The 19,295-nt window shown below is 41.3% G+C and overlaps 1 protein-coding gene across 2 annotated transcripts in view; it reads left to right on the top strand.

Moving 5' to 3' along the window:
- Positions 1-19,295, top strand: part of PRKCE (protein kinase C epsilon) — a 465,721-nt gene that overhangs the window by 434,727 nt on the left and 11,699 nt on the right. For both annotated transcript variants that reach the window (XM_073672057.1, XM_073672058.1), the window contains one exon: positions 5,083-5,229. In XM_073672057.1, coding sequence (XP_073528158.1) covers positions 5,083-5,229 — 147 coding nt within the window. The remainder of the gene's footprint in view (positions 1-5,082; positions 5,230-19,295) is intronic.

Genomic DNA, 19,295 nt, shown 5'->3' with positions numbered 1-19,295 from the left:
AAGCACATCCCTATGTTGACAGTTATCTCAGGGTTAGAAAATTTCATTTGTCCTAAATGTGGAAAGACAAATGGAATTCTCTAATACATGTGAAAGAGCCCATTTAGCAAATGTGCCCCAAGCATATGAATGTTGTTACACACCACAATGCACTGTTAGATACACGCATCATACAAAAATACATATAATTACAAATGCACAGACATACGCACACGCGCAGACATTACCTGAACCACCATCAGTACATGGTACATCAATTGTAGTGTCAGGTCAACCCCATATACCTTTGTATAGCATGAACCTACAACTCCCAGTATGTCCTTAAGGCCACGGCTCCACTATCAGTATTTGGTCAGTATTTTTTCTCAGGAGTGGGAGCCAAAACCAGGAGTGGGTGATAAATGCAGAATTGGTGACTTGTTTCTATTATACCTTTTCTCGGATTGTTCCTCACCTGGTTTCAGCTCCCACTCCTGAGAAAAAATACTGACTGAATACTGATAGTGGGGCTGTGGCCTAACAATGGAGATACTGGGACTTGTTGTTACCAGTCATCATCAGATTGCGGACCATACAGGAACCACAGTACTGATGAGACACAGGCAGTATCACAAATGAACATTTACATCCAGGTATCTTACCTGAGATGTCTTCTCTGATTAAAGTTGTTCTTTCTTTTTGTCTTTATCTTGTCCAGACGCCATGATGAATTTTCTCATCCACAGCTCAGCTGTGCAGACTTCCATCTTCTCCGGTCTTCTGCAGCACATCCCAACACGATGCCCTTAAAGATAGCAGCGTCATTATAATGCTCCTGAATAAAAATATCTGCCCTACGCTGAGCCCCTGTATAGACTATTAACTCTCACAGTACTCCCTGCACAAAATATGAACTCCACACTCTACCCCTGTACCACTCTACATGCCCTCTACACTGTTCTCTTTTCTATACTGGTCCTGCTCTTCACACGGTCCTCTCACAGTGTCCCCCCTATAGGGCCCAGCCTCTATAATGCGCCTCTTCATCACACTACCCCTCCTCAGCATACTGTTTCATCCATACTGCTGCATCTCTATACCTCCCCCCTCACTACCTAGTCTCCGTTGTGTCCCCTCACATTCCCCCTATGCTGTCTCCTCACACATCCCTCCACTCTCCATACCGTCTCCTAATACATCCCCCTTCCCCATTCTGTTCCTGCGCCCATTCCTACCCCTCCCATGGCTTACGATACTGTTTCCTAAAATTTCTCCCCATCTCTACCCAACTATAATAAATCATCGGAAGAGCACACAGACATGCACAAAGACAGACGTGGTGGAGACACACATTTGCAGAAGCGCACATACACACACACACTATTATACACAAGCAAGCAGGCACGCACACGCAGACACACTCGCAGACATGCACACACGCAGAAATGGGGACACACACATAAACAGATGCAGGCAAGCAAAAGGCAACCAGGTTTTTGCTACCTCATCTGAGAGCAGCATGATGTAGGGGCAGAGACCCTGATTCCAGCGATGTATCACTTACTGGGCCGCTTGCTGCAGTTTTGATTAAACTCCCTTTATTTGCTGCAGATCTATCAGTTCTCTGAATGCTGAGCTCTGTATAACCCCGCCCACACCACTGATTGGCGGATTTCTGTGTACACTGTGCATAGGAAGAAATCAGCCAATCAGTGCTGGGGGGGGGGTTGGACTACCTAGCAGCAGGTTTCTAATCCTCTAGTGATAAACACCTGCTGATAAATTTGTGATTTTATAACAGCTACAGCAGGCAGCCCCATTAGTGACACATCGCTGGAATCAGGTTGTTTTTTTCTACATTATGCTGCTTTCAGATTAGGTAGCAAAAATCTGATGACAGATTCCCTTTAAGGAAAATGAAATGTTTTCCATCCAAGTAAATATGACCTCTGATGTGTGGACAGAATAACACAGCAATGATGCACAGAGCATGTAAACAGGAGGATTATTTCTGGATTTAAAGTCATTGAATATTTAGGACTCCTGGGGTTTGGGTATACGCCAAGTTACAATGTAATCTTCAGGTTTGTAGCTTGTGAAATTTCTGGTCTCAGGGAAATCTAAAGTAATTTTTATCCAAAGCGCTTCATTCTCTTTAATTAACACTGGAAAGCTGTCATTACATCTGAGCATCGGAACGTCTATGAAGAGGGCAATCGAAGGTGTTGGAAAAGTCTTAAAGGGATTGTCCACTACTTTATCATTGATGGCCTATACTTAGGATAGGTCATCAATGTCTGATCCGTCAGGGTCGTCCACTACTTTATCATTGATGGCCTATACTTAGGATAGGTCATCAATGTCTGATCGGTCAGGGTCGTCCACTACTTTATCATTGATGGCCTATACTTAGGATAGGTCATCAATGTCTGATCGGTCAGGGTCGTCCACTACTTTATCATTGATGGCCTATACTTAGGATAGGTCATCAATGTCTGATCGGTCAGGGTCGTCCACTACTTTATCATTGATGGCCTATACTTAGGATAGGTCATCAATGTCTGATCGGTCAGGGTCGTCCACTACTTTATCATTGATGGCCTATACTTAGGATAGGTCATCAATGTCTCATCGGTCAGGGTCATCCACTACTTTATCATTGATGGCCTATACTTAGGATAGATCATCAATGTCTGATCGGTCAGGGTCCGACTCCTGGCATCGTTGCCAATCAGCTATTATCGTTGACGGTGGCTGGAAATACTCACTTGCGGAGCTGCTCCTTCTTCTGATAGTGACAGCTGCATGGTACTACACTTCCGTCACCTATTGATTTGAATAGGAGGTGGATGTGTAGTACCAAGCCCCGGCCACTATCAGAAGACGGTCAGCTCCGCAAGTGAGTATTTCTGGCCTGCTGATTGGCGGGGGTGCCGGGTGTCGGACCCTGACTGATCAGACATTGATGACCTTTTCCATGGATAGGGCATCAATGATAAAGTAGTGGACGACCTCTTTAAGTACTAATCAGATGGAGGCATTTGGTCAAATTATATATTTATTAAATAAATGAATGAAAAAATAATTAAACGTCTGCGAATCCTAGAAATCCCTTGTCTCCCTATTATTAATAGCCGCGGAGCTGGTCACTCTGTGATCCAAGTCACATAGGCCAGTTATGTTGTTGTGCAGCACAGGAAAGGCAGCGGAAGCTGGAAGGCGTCTGTGCAGTTTACTGGAGAATGCTAACAAGGGATTCGACTTGGAACACTTGATTTCCTTACATTGTGCGAGCAGACACTGGTCGGATTGACTTCAGCCAGAAACAAGTCATTTAAGGTGGATTTTTTAATTTTTTTTTGCAATGCAAAATTTACATTTGTCGCAAAGAATTTCTTTCTGCCTCAGCAGTATTAACGCTTCTGCACTGGTCCTATCATGACGTAGGAAAATAGGAGGCGAAAGACTTCCAGAGTCTATCGATAAATTGTAGATTGAATGGAAACTTCATGCCTGGTCATCATTTTACGTGATCACTTGAAATGAAAAAGAGGGAAATAAAAACGATTATTTATTAAGCTACATAAAAATGCAATAGAGCAATAATCAATATGCACATTATAAGGCCGTAAATAGGGGCCTGAAGAACTATGTTCACATCTCCGTCCGTCCTTCTGCTGATTTGCTTTCTCGGAGGTCTCAGCTATCCTAGGCTACAGGTTAGTATGACAGCAAGAAATGGTAGCCCGGCTTCACTGGAATTGTCATCGCCTTTTAGGATGTAGACATTTCCTGCAATGTTCAGGTCAAGGAAGTGATGCTCAGCAGAATCCCGGCGTGACGTTAGCACAGCGCCACTGCCAAATTGAGTGTTGTAAAGTGCAGGTTTTTAATTATTCTTCTTATTTTAGTGGTATCTAAGGGGTAACATTTCTGCTTGCGGAGAGCGACATGTTAAGCATGTCACGGTGAGGAGACTTTTAAAGCTGCAATGCTCCTCTGGGAAATATGCAAATTGTCTCTTCAGAGAGGAAAAGGACCAGAATGCTAGTGCCACCTACGGGAAGTAGTAATCCTAAAAGTCAATAGTGACCCTTTAACGAGCCTTATCATGTAACTTAGGATATAAGCCAGAACCAGAAACTCAGTTTGCAAACACTGTGTTTCGCGGTACTGCCCCTCCTCAGTGCAAAGTGTGAGTTCTGGTTTAGCTGGGTGAGAGGCGTCAGACCGGTATCTAAGGGGTAACATTTCTCCTTGCGGAGAGCAACATGTTACTTATGTCACGGTGAGGAGAATTTTAAAGCCTCTTTCTCTCTGAAGAGACAATTTGCATACTTCCCAGAGGAGCATTGCGGCTTTAAAAGTCTCCTCACTGTGACATGCTTTACATGTCACTCTGTTAGCCCTTAGATACCGGTCTGATGCCTCTCACGCAGCCATACCGGAACTCACACTTTGCACTGACGAAGGGCAGTACCCCGAAACACAGTGTCTGCAAACTGAGTTTCTGGTTCTGGCTTATATCCTAAGTTATGTGATAAGGCTCGTTAAAGGGTCACTATTGACTTTTAGGATTGCTTCTTCCTGTAGGTGGCACTAGAGTTCTAGTCCTCTTCCTCTCTGAAAAGACAATCTTCTTGATTTAATATTTCTTGTCCATTTTTTTAAGAGAATCTGTGCTATGTAATCCGAGAGCATCATAATGTAGGGAAAGAGACCCTTATTTCAGCAATGTGTTTCTTACTGGGCTGCTTGCTGCAGTTTTGATAAAAAGTTTTCTCTGCTGAAGATCTAGCAGTTCTCTGAATGCTGAGCTCTGTATAACCCCGTCCACGCCACTGATTGACAGCTTTCTGTGTACACGGTGTATAGGCAGAAAGCTACCAATCAGTGATGGGGATGGGGTTATACAGAGCAGGAGGACTAGGAGGCACGAGACACCTAGTCCTGTAGTGATAATCTCCTGCTGATAGAACACTGATTTTATTGAAACTACAGTAAGACATCGCTGGAATCAGGGTGTTTGCCCCTATATCATCCAGAGTTTACCATGAAAACCAGTATACGGCAACTAATGATTGAAATGTTTTCTTTTCATAGTTTATGACGAAGAATCCCAACAAGAGGCTCGGATGTGTGCCGTCCCAGGGGCTAGAAGAAGCCATTAAACAGCATCCGTTTTTCAAAGAAATTGACTGGGTACTTCTAGAGCAGAGGAAAATCAAGCCGCCATTTAAGCCACGAATTGTAAGTAGACGCAAAACTGTCTGTAATAGACACTATGGACCAAAGAGCGGGAGGAAATCTGTTATAACTGGATCTGTATGGAGATGTGTGCGTATATTATATATGGAGGGGGAGATTACATACAATGTATGCGGGCCGTCATGGGGATGTTTCTATTTCCATGCCAGAAATGGCCGACTATGGTTCCGTTTTCACATTTCTTGCCACTATTGGTGTAAAAATAATAAAATCATATCCTGCCCCCCCTCCCCGGGTCCAACACCAGCTCTCTGCTTCTGCCCCAGTGTCTGTGTTTTTGCTTCAACAATGACATTATGACTACATTGCACAACACCGCTGCAGCCAATCACTGAGCTCAGTGGCTTGTGCCGTCTGCATCAACTCAGCGATTGTCTGCAGTGTTAATATGCACGGTAGTTATTGCTTTAACATTTTGGGGTACATTTGACCTTTTGATCGCTTTGCATTGCATCTTTTGGAGAAGAGCAGTGACCGAAAAATGGCAATTTTGGTGTTTCGATTTTTTATCATTTGTGGCGTAAAATAATTTTATATATTAATACATTGGACTTTTACAGACATGTTGATAACAAATGTGCTTTTTTTAAAAAAAAATCTTCTTTTTTGGATGAGGAAAAGGGGAGAATTCAAACCTTCATGTATTTTTAGTTTTTTTTATTAATATATTTAAAACCTTTTTTTTACTTTTTCACTTTATTATTTTTTTTAAGTCCCCCTAGATGACTTGAAGCTGTGATGGCTTGTACAATACACTGCAATACCAAAGTATTTCAGTATGTAGTACAGTATATAGTACAAATCATAATCTCATTTAGCTGGGCTTCACAGGAGCTCCAAGATGGCAACGACGGACTCCATTGGGCAACCCCCTGAGGAGGGTTGGTGGGCTGAAAGCATGGACCACCGGGAATGTGGCGGTAAAACACCTGCATTTTATTGAGCTAGCTCTGTTCACTTCTGTTAGAGGCAAGTGTTGGCCGTATAACACAGTTGGCACCTGTTCTGTGAGGAGCGGTCTCAGCTCCTGAGCCTGCTCCATCAAACTGCACCCTCGCCATTATACATTATTATTTCCTGGGAAGGGAAGATGTTAAGATATTTTGAGACGAACATAAAGGTTATCCACTGCTTTCGTACTACCAAAAACACAAGAAAAATTTTGCGTTGTCCTCCTTTGACTTGCTCAGGATCGGGGAGCTTCTCCATGGCAATGTCTTGTTTTGTTTCTGGAAGCAACATGTTTCAACCGTGCAAGTGGCCGTTAATTTGTTATTATTCCGGTTGTGATGATATAATCAGAAGGGCTCCGCACATGATGAAATATTCCCATTATTGTACCCTTAATCCTGTTGATATTCTACACTCTTCTCCACTGTTGTTCATAAATGAGAACAGCCCAGAGCATGCCAGTTTCAGGTAGGCACTGCCAGGGATTGTTCTGGCATAATGCCTTGGATATGATTAATGTTGCTTTTAATTGCATTTTGCATTTGACAGGTTGAAAAATCATTGGACTCGGTCATAAAGTGAGATATAAACTCTTCTTCTACTGCAAAATCTCTATGTAGACTCTTAATAAGTCAACTTCAATGACAGTCCTTAAGTTTAGACCTTCCCTCTGTTTCTATAAATTCTACTATTAATAGGAATTCCCAGCAAAATGGTTCACTGGAAGAGGTAATCCCACCAACAATTATTGCTACGATCCCAAAATTGTGTGAATAAAGCAGTGGTGCCCCCGGAGATAGCCGAGTACCTCTGGAAATAGCCGAATGCAGCTCTCGGTTGTCCCCAGCACTCGCATTGAGAATGAATGGAGTTGAAGTGAGCATGCTCGATCTACGCTCCATTCTGACAGGGCTTTTCAGAGCTCCATTCTCGGGATCAGTGGGGATTTTACAGGTCGGGACTCCAGCAATCAAAAAGTTATCCTCTACTCCATGAATAGGGGATAATTTCCAATCTTGCTAAAACCCTTTAATAGGTAAGAAAAGTCGGGGTTTTTTTGCCAAACTTTAAACCTTATTTAAAGACGCTTATTCTGTATAAGGGCGCAGTCAGACGGCCATGTAAATTGGACCGAGATCTGAATACAATGCACGAACTGGCTGCGGCTCTCCCGACCCGAGTGTGACCGCTGCATAAAAATATATGAAGATCTCACGCTCGGTCAGTATAGCCGCCGGCCAGTCCGAGCGTTATGATTCGATCTTGGTCCGATTTATTCAGCCGTCTGACTGCGCCCTATTGGGATAATAAAAATGTATCACGTTCTTGGAAATTAAGTAATTAAAATGGAACATTTTAACGAGGGTCTTATGCACATGGTAAGCCTGTTTCTACTTGTTTGCATTGCTGGAATTCTACACCTGCATTATCTGTTGTCTTGTTACGTGCCATGCCCATTTGGCCAGGTTTGAATGATTGGCACAAACAGTTTACTTTTTGCAAACATCTATTTAAAGTTTTTATTCTGCATTTGCATTGTACATTATGCAACTATCTGTGAATTACACATCATGAAGGCAGGCATTGTGTGAATTGTATGGAACCAGAAACCTCCACCTAGGTACAAGCTTTCTGGAATCATCAACAGGTGCATCTCACAAAATTAGAATATCATCAAAAAGTTAATTTATTTCAGTTCATCAATACAAAAAGTGAAACTCGTATATTATATGGAGTCATGACAAGCAGAGTGATCTATTTCAAGTGTTTATTTCTGTTAATGTTGAGGATTACAGCTTATAGCCAATGAAAACACAAAAGTCATTATATCAGTAAATTAGAATACTTTATAACAACAGCTTGAAAAATGCTTTTAAAATCTGAAATGTATGTTCAGTAAATGCACTCAATACTTGGTCGGGGCTCCTTTTGCATCAATTACTGCATCAATGCGGCGTGGCATGGAGGCGATCAGCCTGTGGCCCTGCTGAGGTGTTATGGAAGCCCAGGTTGCTTTGATAGCAGCCTTCAGATCGTCTGCATTGTTGGGTCTGGTGTCTCTCATCTTCCTCTGGACAATATCCCATAGATTCTCTATAATAGATTCTCTATGGGGTTAAGGTCAGGCGAGTTTGCTGCCAATCAAGCACAGTGATACTGTTGTTTGTAAACCAGGTATTGGTACTTTTGGCAGTGTGGACAGGTGCCAAGTCCTGCTGGACAAATACATTTCCATCTCCAAAAATCTTGTCGGCAGAGGGAAGCATGAAGCGCTCTAAAATTTCCTGGTAGACGGCTGCGCTGACTTTGGTCTTAATAAAACACAGTGGACCTACACCAGTAGATGACATGGCTCCTCAAACCATCACTGATTGTGGAAACTTCACACTAGACCTCGAGCAGCTTGGATTGTGGCTTCTCCACTCTTCCTCCAGACTCTGGGACCTTGATTTCCAAATGAAAATTGGAACTCTGGGACCTTGTGGAGTGTGTCAGTGACTGCCTTCTGGACATCTGTCAAGTCAGCAGTCTTCCCCATGATTGTGGAGCCTACTGAAACAGACTCAATGGGCATTTTTAAACACTTAGGAAGCCTTTTCAGGTGTTTTTTGTTAATTATTTTAATTTATTGAGATAATGACTTTTGTGTTTTCATTGGCTGTAAGCCATAATCATCAACATTAATAGAAATAAACACTTGAAATAGATCACTCTGTGTGTAATGACTCTATATAATATATGAGTTTTACTTTTTGTATTGAAGAACTGAAATAAATTAACTTTTTGATGATATTCTAATTTAGTGAGATGCACCTGGATGTATGGTGTTGGTGAAGATGTAGATGGAGCTAAATAAAGAGATTGTCTACAAATATAAAAAAGGGTGGAATGTGTAATTTTTTTTTCAATGTTTTTTTTTTATTATTTCAGACAAGCTTTTTGGAACCAAATAAGGTGTTTTTTTGGGGGGGGAGATAGAGAATCAATCAACGGGGTGTTCTTCAAAAATTAGTGCCACATCTGGATTGCGTGAGATATTGCAGCTCCGCTCCATTAAAGTGAATGATGCTTAGCAGCAATTCCACACAACCTCCGCTGCTGTTTTGTTCCTTTTCTATCCCTGCACAACCCTAGTAAATGGTCATTGTACTTTCAGACATTATTTCACTATTTAAAAGTTATGCTTTCTTATCTCTAAAAAAAATCACTCGATAGTACCGGCCGCTAAGTAGCTTTCACCTGTCCAACTTTCTGTCCACTGCCTATCATCAAGTGTAATCCGTCTCTAGCAGGAGAGGTGCCAAGACGGATTATAGGAAGGGAGAGCACGGCTTTACCTCTTCTCCTCCTTTCCTCTGGCTTTTAGTTTGGGCAATGGGTGGAGCAATGCAATGGGAAGTGAGGTAAAGGAAGTTCCAGCATCTTAAAGGATGATTAGGAGAAAAAAAAACACTCAAAGGCCGAGGTGTGTGAATGAAACCCGGTCCTTGCTGTCAAGGTTCCCACAAACATAGGTGCCATTTTCACCTGAATGTTCATCCTCAGACGCACATTGAGCTGAAATGTATTGCAGCACCGAGCACCACCGGCTCCCTGCACCACAATAGCTATATAGGTTGCCAGCCAATCAGAGGTCAACAGCTGATGCCAGCTTGTCTCTCGTGGGCGGCGGAGGTCACTGCCATGCATAACCCCACCTCCCTATGCTGGCTATGAAGCAGGAAAAAGAGGCTGCACATGGTGGATGGGGACATTATTAAATAAAGGGTCAGGACGTGAGACATTAAACGAAGGGGCCAGGACATCGGACATTTTACAGGATGGGGGGCCAGGACAGGGTACATTATTACATGATGGGGGCCAGGACACGGGACATTATTACTGGATCCGGGCCAGGACAGGGGACATTATTACTGGATAGGGAATATTATTACAGGACGGGACATTATTTCAGGAATGGTCCAGGATGGGGGATACTATTACAAAATGGGGGCCAGGACAGGGTACATTATTACAAGATGGATGCCAGAACTGAGGACTTTATTACAGGATAGGGTCCAGGATGGGGGACATTATTAAAGGATGGGGGACATCATTACACGATGGGGCCAGGTCGGGGGACATTTTTGCAGGATGTCAGTTAGGACAGGGGATATTATTACAGAATTGGGAACATTATTACAGGATGGTGGCCAGGATAGCGGACATTATTTTAGGATTGAGTCAGGACGGAGGAAATTAATACAGAATGAAGACCAGGATGGGGGGCCATTATTACAGCTTGGGGGGCATTATTAGAGGATGGGAGACATTATTACAGAATGGGGGCCAAGATGGGGACAATATTACAGAATGGGGGCCAGTACATAGGACATGATTACAGGGGCCCGTCCATCTGATCAAAATGCTGGTGGGGGTCCTGGTCCAAATTTGTCCCAGGGCTCCTAGGAGTCCAGTTAAGACACTGAGCTCCACATTTACCAGCCAGAAATGTAAGGACAGTCTTATATCCCCCATATGCCACCAATGATAACTATATTTGCATATATTAAAGTTTTCGGACAGTAAATAAGCTCCCTTTAAGAAAAACACTCCTGTGTTTTCCAACACCCTGTGTTCTCCTCAATTATTCATTGGTCCTTGTAGATATTTATTTGTGGTCAGAGTATCACTGGCCAGATCCGAGCCAAAGATGTCACTATTTACTGCAATTACAAATTCCAAATTCTTACAAAGTTTATTCAAACCAGTTAATGGTTGCGGCTTCCGCTGGTTATAGTGAAGAATCATAAACCAAGTAGATGTCAAGAATTACTATAGAGCTTAACCCTTTCATAGCTATATATAAGGAGAGCTAATTGAATTAACCCTTCGAGGCAGTGAATGTACATCACATTTCAGTTACGTCTAGACCCTACAGTACATATAGCCTGCAAGCAATATCTAACAAATGTAAGAAATCTGGGTCAACATCAATGTTTGTGGCAATTAAAGTGTATTGTGTTGCAACTGCCTCCACGCCTCTGTATATTGGCACTCGGTCTGCTTACCCTCATACAAAACATGACTCTTCATGTATCCTCAGAGGGTAAATGCTGAGAATTATTATAAACATCTGTCCATGACATGTGAGGAAATTGCATAAACTATTTTATGTAGATTTTGGATGTTAGTGATTCTACTTTTCTGCACCAAGTTGGTTGATTATAGAGGTCAGGTCACTGTCTTCTACAAGATCAACACATTCATCTCCCGCTGTTATCCTCATTCTGATGATTTGATTGGCTATTACGTTTTTTTTACAACATTTAAATTACTGACCTGTTCAGATGCAACCCTATGTCCACTGTTATAAGATCATGATCAAACAGGTACCAGCTCTTGTGTCCTCTGGTACTGCTATTATTCCCATGATATGGTTGGCTTCTTTATACTGACAAGGCACTGTCTTCTACAAAATCTATAAATTCTTCTTATGCTGTGATTACTTAGCAAATCGGGAGATGAACCATAATTTCACCAGATGTTCATAGAAAGGCATGAAGAGAGCTGGAAATCTTAGTCCTCCCGATTCTCCTAAAAAATGCTTTATTTAGTACTATAATGGACAAGACATGATAGTGTATGATTCCTGGTACTAAGTAACATAAAAACAATCTGTATTATTATCTTTATCTGTACTATCTTTTGTTAGAATAAGCCATCAATGATTAGTTGTCAAGGTCCAACTCTTAGAACCTGACTAGAAGACCCACAAAGATAATATGGGCTATATGTGTCCAAGAAAACCTCTAAACAATTTGGTTTCTCAAAGTTTCCTTTGCTTTGACCTCAATGGCCAGTTCTAAGTGAAGCTTGTGCCTCGACGGCCATAGACTAGTGAAGCCATGGCCCATCAGTGCCAAGAATTGTGGGGAATCTCTCTTTGCTTTAAATATATTTGTCAACTTTTCAAAATTTGGCACCAGATAGAGCACAATTTTGGCACACATGCCCTCGTTTCCCGCAGACCATCTATGCCTCATTCCTGAATGTTCTTCTGGACTTTTGGTCTTGATGTCACGCCAGTGAAAAAAGTTTGAGGGATTGGGGGAGCATTGCTTTTTTTCAGAGGTTTTTGCCATTCCTCGGTGATTTACCAAATGATCCAGATGTCACCTCTTCTTCTGGAAAGCCACCATCAAATCTCCTCAAAGTTGGCAGGTAGACTTTGAAGCTTTCAATAAAGCAACGAAGAAAGAGTCTAAGTCTACATGTAGACCCAATTTGGCTCTATACCAAAAGATGTTGTTGTATGTCCCCCCCCCCAAAAAAAAAATAAAAAAAAATTGCCATCCCATATTCGTATGACACAAATCTGCATGTTAGTCTGTTTCTAAAAACTGTCCCAAGAGTCTTGAGGCAGATAGATTCCCACATAACAATGCTCTTTCTCCCAAGAAGACAGAAATAAGTCTTTAATGTCTCTTGTGGCACATCACGCAGCTCTGGATTTCTGGTGTTTAATAAGAATATAAAGGACCGTCAAGCTTTAGATTCCTCTCCCAACTAAGAAATACTCAGCACTTTGATGTGGTTTTGCTAATTTAAACCAACTTTGTGCTTGTATGTCTCAAATTATTTCTCAAAAATTTTATGAAATCTTAATCTTTTGATTACAGAATAAAATAAAAATAGGCTGTTGTATGATCACATATCCAACATGCTAGTCCTCAAAAAGAAGTTATGAGCCAAAACATACCGGCTTTCATTTAACCATTTAGAGTCCATTTTTTATTTTCATTCCAGTGAACTTTAGAAAATAAAGATCAACTCTGATTGGCTACCAAAGACAGTTTTGGTATTTCTAATTGTCTGTGATGAAGACTTTAAAAGAGGTTGTCCACTACCTGGACAACCCCTTTTTAAATAAAATAGCGCCCCCTATAGAATAAAAACGCCCTATACTCACCCCCGGTTACCAGTTCAGTGATGTTGGCGCCAGGTCTCCCAGGGCTCATGTGAGGTTGCTATGCCACGTGAGCCCTGCAGCCAATCAACAGCTACTATTAAGCTGCTGCGCTCTCACTCCCTCCATTTGTCCGAGGTTCTCCCGAAGGGAGTACAAAGATGGCAGCAATAGAAGCCTTTAGAAGGCCCCTGACTGCCATGGTAGCTCACCGGCATCCTGCGTCAGAACAGTCAAGTCAAGTGATCGCTTCACTTAAAGAGGTTGTCCACTACTTTAGCATTGATTACCTATTCTTAGGATCGGTCATCAATGTCTGATCGGTCAGGGTTCAACACCTGGGAACTGCGCCCATCAGCTGTTCTAGGTGGCGGCGGCTTGAAATACTCACTGGCCATCTTCTGATAGTGGCCACGGCTGGGTACTACACATCCGCCTCCTATTCAACTCAATAGGAGGCGGATGTGTAGTACGCAGCCACTAACAGAAGACGGAGCAGCTCTGCAAGTGAGTACTTCTGGCCAGTGAATTTCGACACCGAGAACAGCTGATCAGCCTGGGTGCTGGGTGTCGGTCCCATGCCAATCAGACATTGATAACCTCTCCTAAGGATAAGTCGACAATGATAAAGTAGTGGACATCCTCTTTAAATTCCCCTAACAGAGCTTTACAGCAACATTTTAAGTCATTAAACAGTAGCGAACGGAGCTAGCTCCAATCACTGCTGTTAGAGGCTGATACCAGCTGTATAACACAGCCAACAACCAGCATGTATGGAGCGGAGCTTTTACTCTCACCCGACATGTGATGACCATATATATCACATGTCAGAAAGAGCCATTATTAAATTGACAGATCCGCAACCCTCGTGGTCCCTATAAACCCTGGCAGAATACAACATAGTTTTTACAATGACATACAGGTGTGAAAAGTGTATATTGTGCTGGAGGCTGTATGTAATAATCTTTTAGCACAGGACTGTGGCATACTATAACACTACTACTCCTGGACAATGCCTTTAAGGCACGGCTCCATGGTGTGAGACTATAACAAAACTAGTAGAATACCCACCATTGCAAGATACAGAGTACCTTTGCATGCCGAGATCCAACAATCCGAAAAGTTCAGGCCTGGCTTTGGTAAACAATCAGACCCTTTCCGGAGGCGCTAGTGGCACTTATGAACGGTTTTGATACTAACTTATAGTTAGTAAAATTACCAATCTGGGGCTACCCACTCTTTTATTAAATAAAAAGTGCAGTCAAAGGTTGATGATATGTACTATTTAAATCCTCACTGTAGAAAAGCATGGTCTTGATGACCACACTAAATGTAAACTGCACATAGCAGTCTAATGCATCCAGAAAAAGTCCTGATTCCCCTGCTCGGTACCTTGCTGTCTACTCTTTTTCGGTGGTTTTTCTTCAACAAGATTTGTCTAGCACTTGGAGTGCAGGAACCTCCTTTCCCAGAACGCATTGTTCCTGCTACTGCTCAATGGCCTCCCCGTCCATGAGTGAAAATCCCACCTGTCTGATACAGTATGTAGGCAATTTAACACTTCATGTACAGAAAAAGATCTGCCCTCACTTCCTGTAATGTATGTCAGATTCTCTGCTGATCAGGCCGATGACACTTGACAACAGGCAGTGAGCAGTACGTTTACACAGAAGAGGTCAGCACCTTGGAGTGATTTTTTCAGTGATAAAACAACATAATTGTTAGGCTAAGTGATTTGCACATTATTTATTTATCACATTATCTATCAGATGAGACTAAGTTATCTGAACGTTCAGGGACCATTAAAGTTATATGAGGTATATGCATTTTTGGATCAAGTTAAAACATTTTGTCTTAAAATATTGCATTTTTTATTTAATCTATATGTTATTTATTTATTTGTAGTTTTTTTTAAGGAAATTGGTTATTTAATGTGGGCATGATTGATCAGACATCAGATTAATTTTACCTTTTTAAAAAAAAAAAAAAAAAACGAAATAAAACCATTCATTCAGTAATCCTTGTGGCTAAACGAGGATAAAAAAAAATCACTTTGATTATAAATCTAGTATTGTTAAAATGTTCTGCTTGCACCAGAGGGAATTATAGGAGTTTCCATCTCATTCAGGAAATATTTTTTATGGCTGAAACATTCAGGTAGCATTGCGTTATGTGTAATGGTTTTTGTTTTGGATACTTCATCTCATCCCCAATAATAAAATGTAGGTGTGCTCAATTCATGCTCTTCTCGGGGTCATGCATTCCGCTGTATTACAGCACTGTTTTGTACCGATCAATACCAAGGTTGCAATAAAAGTATGTAATGCCTCGTTGTACTTTTTCATGCTTGCGATTTTACACGGTGGCCGTGTAAGAAGTTTTTTTTTTCATATGAAAGCAGCAAAAAATATTTTGTCATGCTCTGTTGAACTTCCACAGCCTCTATGTAACATTGTACATAGCAGACTGAGTTGAAGGGTTATTTTCATGTTCATTCTTCAGGAGTGCAGCATTCCCTTGCCTCCCGACTTGCTGCTTGCTGAGGGCAGTGCACTCCTGATGTTTGGTTCGTCACGGGCCAGCAGCATAATTGCACTGATGAACCGAATCATGCACTGTCTTATGCTGCAGCAGTAGGGTTTCGGTATTTATATGTGTCAATTTCACATGACTCATGTTCTGGTGCTGTTGTAGGGCTTTGGTATGTACTGTATATGTGTCGATTTCACATGACTCAGGTTCTGGTCTGTTGTAGGGCTTTGGTATGTACTGTATATGTGTCGATTTCACATGACTCAGGTTCTGGTCTGTTGTAGGGCTTTGGTATGTATATGTGTCAATGTCACATCCAAACCCTCCTTTCAATTTTTCTTTAAACAGGAACTTCTCCCAACATGAGAAAATGAAAGTGATTTTCAATTTTCAGTAAGCTAATTGTCCTCAGGTACAGTTTAGTGTAAAAAAAACAAAAACAAATTGTGTTTTACCTCCCCTTCCCTGGCCCAGCATTGCCCAATCTCTGTTGTTTGTCTGCAGAGCTGACGTCACATTGACAGCACTGCAGTCAATCACTTAGCTCAGCATCTCACACCAACTACATCAACAGAGCTGCTGAGTTCAGTGATTAGCTGCAGTGCTGGTTATATAACGTCAGCTCTGTAGACAAACATAGACCAAAGCACCGTCAATGACTTAATGATAGACCTGGGGGTAGGAGGTACAGCACAGGATTTTTTTGTACATTGATCTTTCTTTGGGATAATACTATAATTTAATAAGTCTGGAACATCCCTTTAAGCTTTTGCTTATAGGAAAGGTTTTCAATGATCAAAAAAGAGCAGGAATCTACCTTTATAAATGAGCACTTTCACCAGGTGACGACCTTCATCCTAGATACAAATGGATTGTGTTGAAATCTGAATGTGTTTGTCTGCAGTTCTGTATCATCTGTCGGTGATTAATATTGCTGTAGTGAGTGCAGCGTTTTCACAGCTGGTCCTATATTAAATCCAGTTGTCACTAACATGAAATTTTCACTTTCCAATTTCCATGATTAATTATTCCTCATCAGCAGCCTGATATTGTTCTGTGTATTGCATGTGTTAAGCCGTACTGCCATAAAATCCCAATGGTTGTCTGGGACTTTAAGAATGATGGCCTATCCTTAGGGTAGGTCAGCAATATGTGATAGGTGGGGGTCCGACACCCGGCACACCCGCAGATCAGCTGTTCTCGGTGTCGCTGGCGGCCAGACCTGCTCAGTTGCGGAGCTGCACAGCTCTGTTGACTGTATAGTGGCCGCGGCCGGTACTGCACATCTGATATCACTATAGGGCCGATGTGCAGAACCCGGCCGCAGCCACTATTCCGTCAATGGAGATGCGCTGTGCAGCTCTGCAACTGAACAACTAAATTTATAGTGCACATTTATATGTCTTCATAGTTACGATATATCCGTAGGGATCTACATATGTATCCAGTCCATTGTGACAAGACATATATAAAATAGATCATTGGTGGAGACTTTATTTAAAGAGTTGTTGTTTTTTTTACTTAAATGCTGGTATTTGTGGCTAAAAATAATTTTTGCAATCATTAAAAAAATTTGCAGTTTTGCTTGTACTATCTCTTCTTTTCCCTGTACATTCAACTTTGATGTGGTCTAAGGTTATAAATCAGCTGAGAGGAGCTCAAAAAGACAGTTAAAAGAGTTTCAAACTCATTGGACCATCAGAATGAGCTCACTGATGGATCCTCAGTTAACTCATTTTTCAGCCAGCAATAAACAGTACAACATGGGAGGCTATAAAAGGCAAATGGAGCAACATTTTTTTATGAAACCCAATTCCAAAAATGATTTTTAGCAAAAAAAAACACATGCATTTAAGTAAGAAAAAAATGTCTCCAAAGATTGAGAACCTCTTTAAATTAAATTCTGTGTTGTGTTTTATTATTCTTATGAATTTATTTCTGTGCCGTCGCTTTAAGGTAATGTGACCGGAACAATTTAATTGGTGTACCGTATTTACTACAAAGGGCTCATACATAATCACTACTGAGGACAGTGTGCTGAATATCGGCAGAGTCAAAAAATGCTACGTTATATAAGTCAAAGATAGTTTAATAACACCGCCTCTATGGGATAGTGCTTGATGTAAGTAAAATCCTAGAATAAAGGCCCCAATTTCAAAATGGTATTTTCTAATCTGGCCACAGGGGGCGCTGTTGAGCTTCTCACTATTGTGATGCTTCTTGGGTCATATACATTACATAGACACAATACACAAGCCCGGCCTCGTGCACAAAGTAGACTCCGGATCTTGTCGAGTCTCCCATTTTCTTGACATGGTCACAGTGATCCTGGACATAGTGGTGTCACAGATCCCAGCTCCACAATTTTGGTGGAAGCACCCGGCGAGGTGTTGCCTATCCCTGATGTAAAGTAAATGAGGAGAAACAATTTATTTCACGAAGCTCCATTGTGGAAGCTAATGCGAGTTATTTTCCATAAACATGTTGTTTTTGTGTCTTTATAAAATGACTCTGGAAGGAAAAGATACCCGAGGGGAAAATGCGGAAGTATAGCATGTGTAGCTAAAAGTGCCGGAACGTATTCAGGACCGATCTGCTGTAACGTTCTAGAACTCTGCACACTCGCCGGTAACAGAGTTAGATGACTATATAAGTGGACGGTTTATTATTATTACTTATTATTATAGCGCCATTTATTCCATGGCGCTTTACATGTGAAAAGTGGGTATACATAGCAAAAACAATTACAAAAATCTTGAACAAAAACACAACGGCAAACTGGTACAGGAGGAGCGAGGTTTGGCATCTTGCGTTATCATATTCCTTATGTAATCACGGGAAAAATTATATTTGCATTTATTTTTTTTATTTAACCTCTGAGTCTATTCATTATTTTGTCAAAATGTCTCCGCTCAAGCAATATACGAGTAACACCGGACCATTTTTTTCCTGTTAATCACCAGGCATTGTTTTGTTTTTTAACCTCATATTGGTTTGAAAGTTATGTTTTTTCTTGTTCGGGTATATTAAAAAAATGTTGCCATTTTTTTCTTTGATACAGTGTACTTTATTTTTCTACCTTATTTTAATTTGTCTTTGTTTTTTGTGTGTTTTCACTGCTAACTGTAAATGCTGACATAAGTAACTTCACATTTTTTGGCAATTCAGTGTTATTAATTTACATGTTTAGGTTGCATTCTCCTCTTTTTATAGGACACTCTTTTTTACATAGGGGATATACAGTTTTGGGTCAGCAAGTGCTTGGCTAGAATCATGGGATAAGGATCATGACAGCTTTGGTTTTTTGTTTTTTTTTCTTCTTTCTTTGCTTCCCTATCATTCTTTCCTTTCTTTTCTTCCCTTCTTCTTTCCTTTCTTTTCATCTTTTGCTTCCTTCTTTCTTTCTGTTTCCTTCCTTCCTTTCTTTTATTTCCTTTCTTGTCTCACTTCTCTCTCTCTAGCCTTACTTTCCATCTTCCTCGCTCCCTTTCTTCCTTCATTCCTTTCTTCCTTTCCTTTCATCCTTATCATTTTTTCCTTCCTGTTTTTCCATCCTCTTCTTCCCTTCTTCTTTCTTATCTTTTCGTTCTTTCTGTTTTCCTTCCATCGTTCCTTC

The sequence above is a fragment of the Phyllobates terribilis genome, unplaced genomic scaffold, assembly GCF_046119375.1.
Source record: "Phyllobates terribilis strain yellow unplaced genomic scaffold, ASM4611937v1 Scaffold_3__8_contigs__length_932513732, whole genome shotgun sequence".
In the NCBI taxonomy this organism is placed as follows: domain Eukaryota; kingdom Metazoa; phylum Chordata; class Amphibia; order Anura; family Dendrobatidae; genus Phyllobates; species Phyllobates terribilis.
The sequence above is the reverse complement of the archived record's forward strand: the minus strand, read 5'-3'. Positions and strand labels throughout refer to the sequence as shown.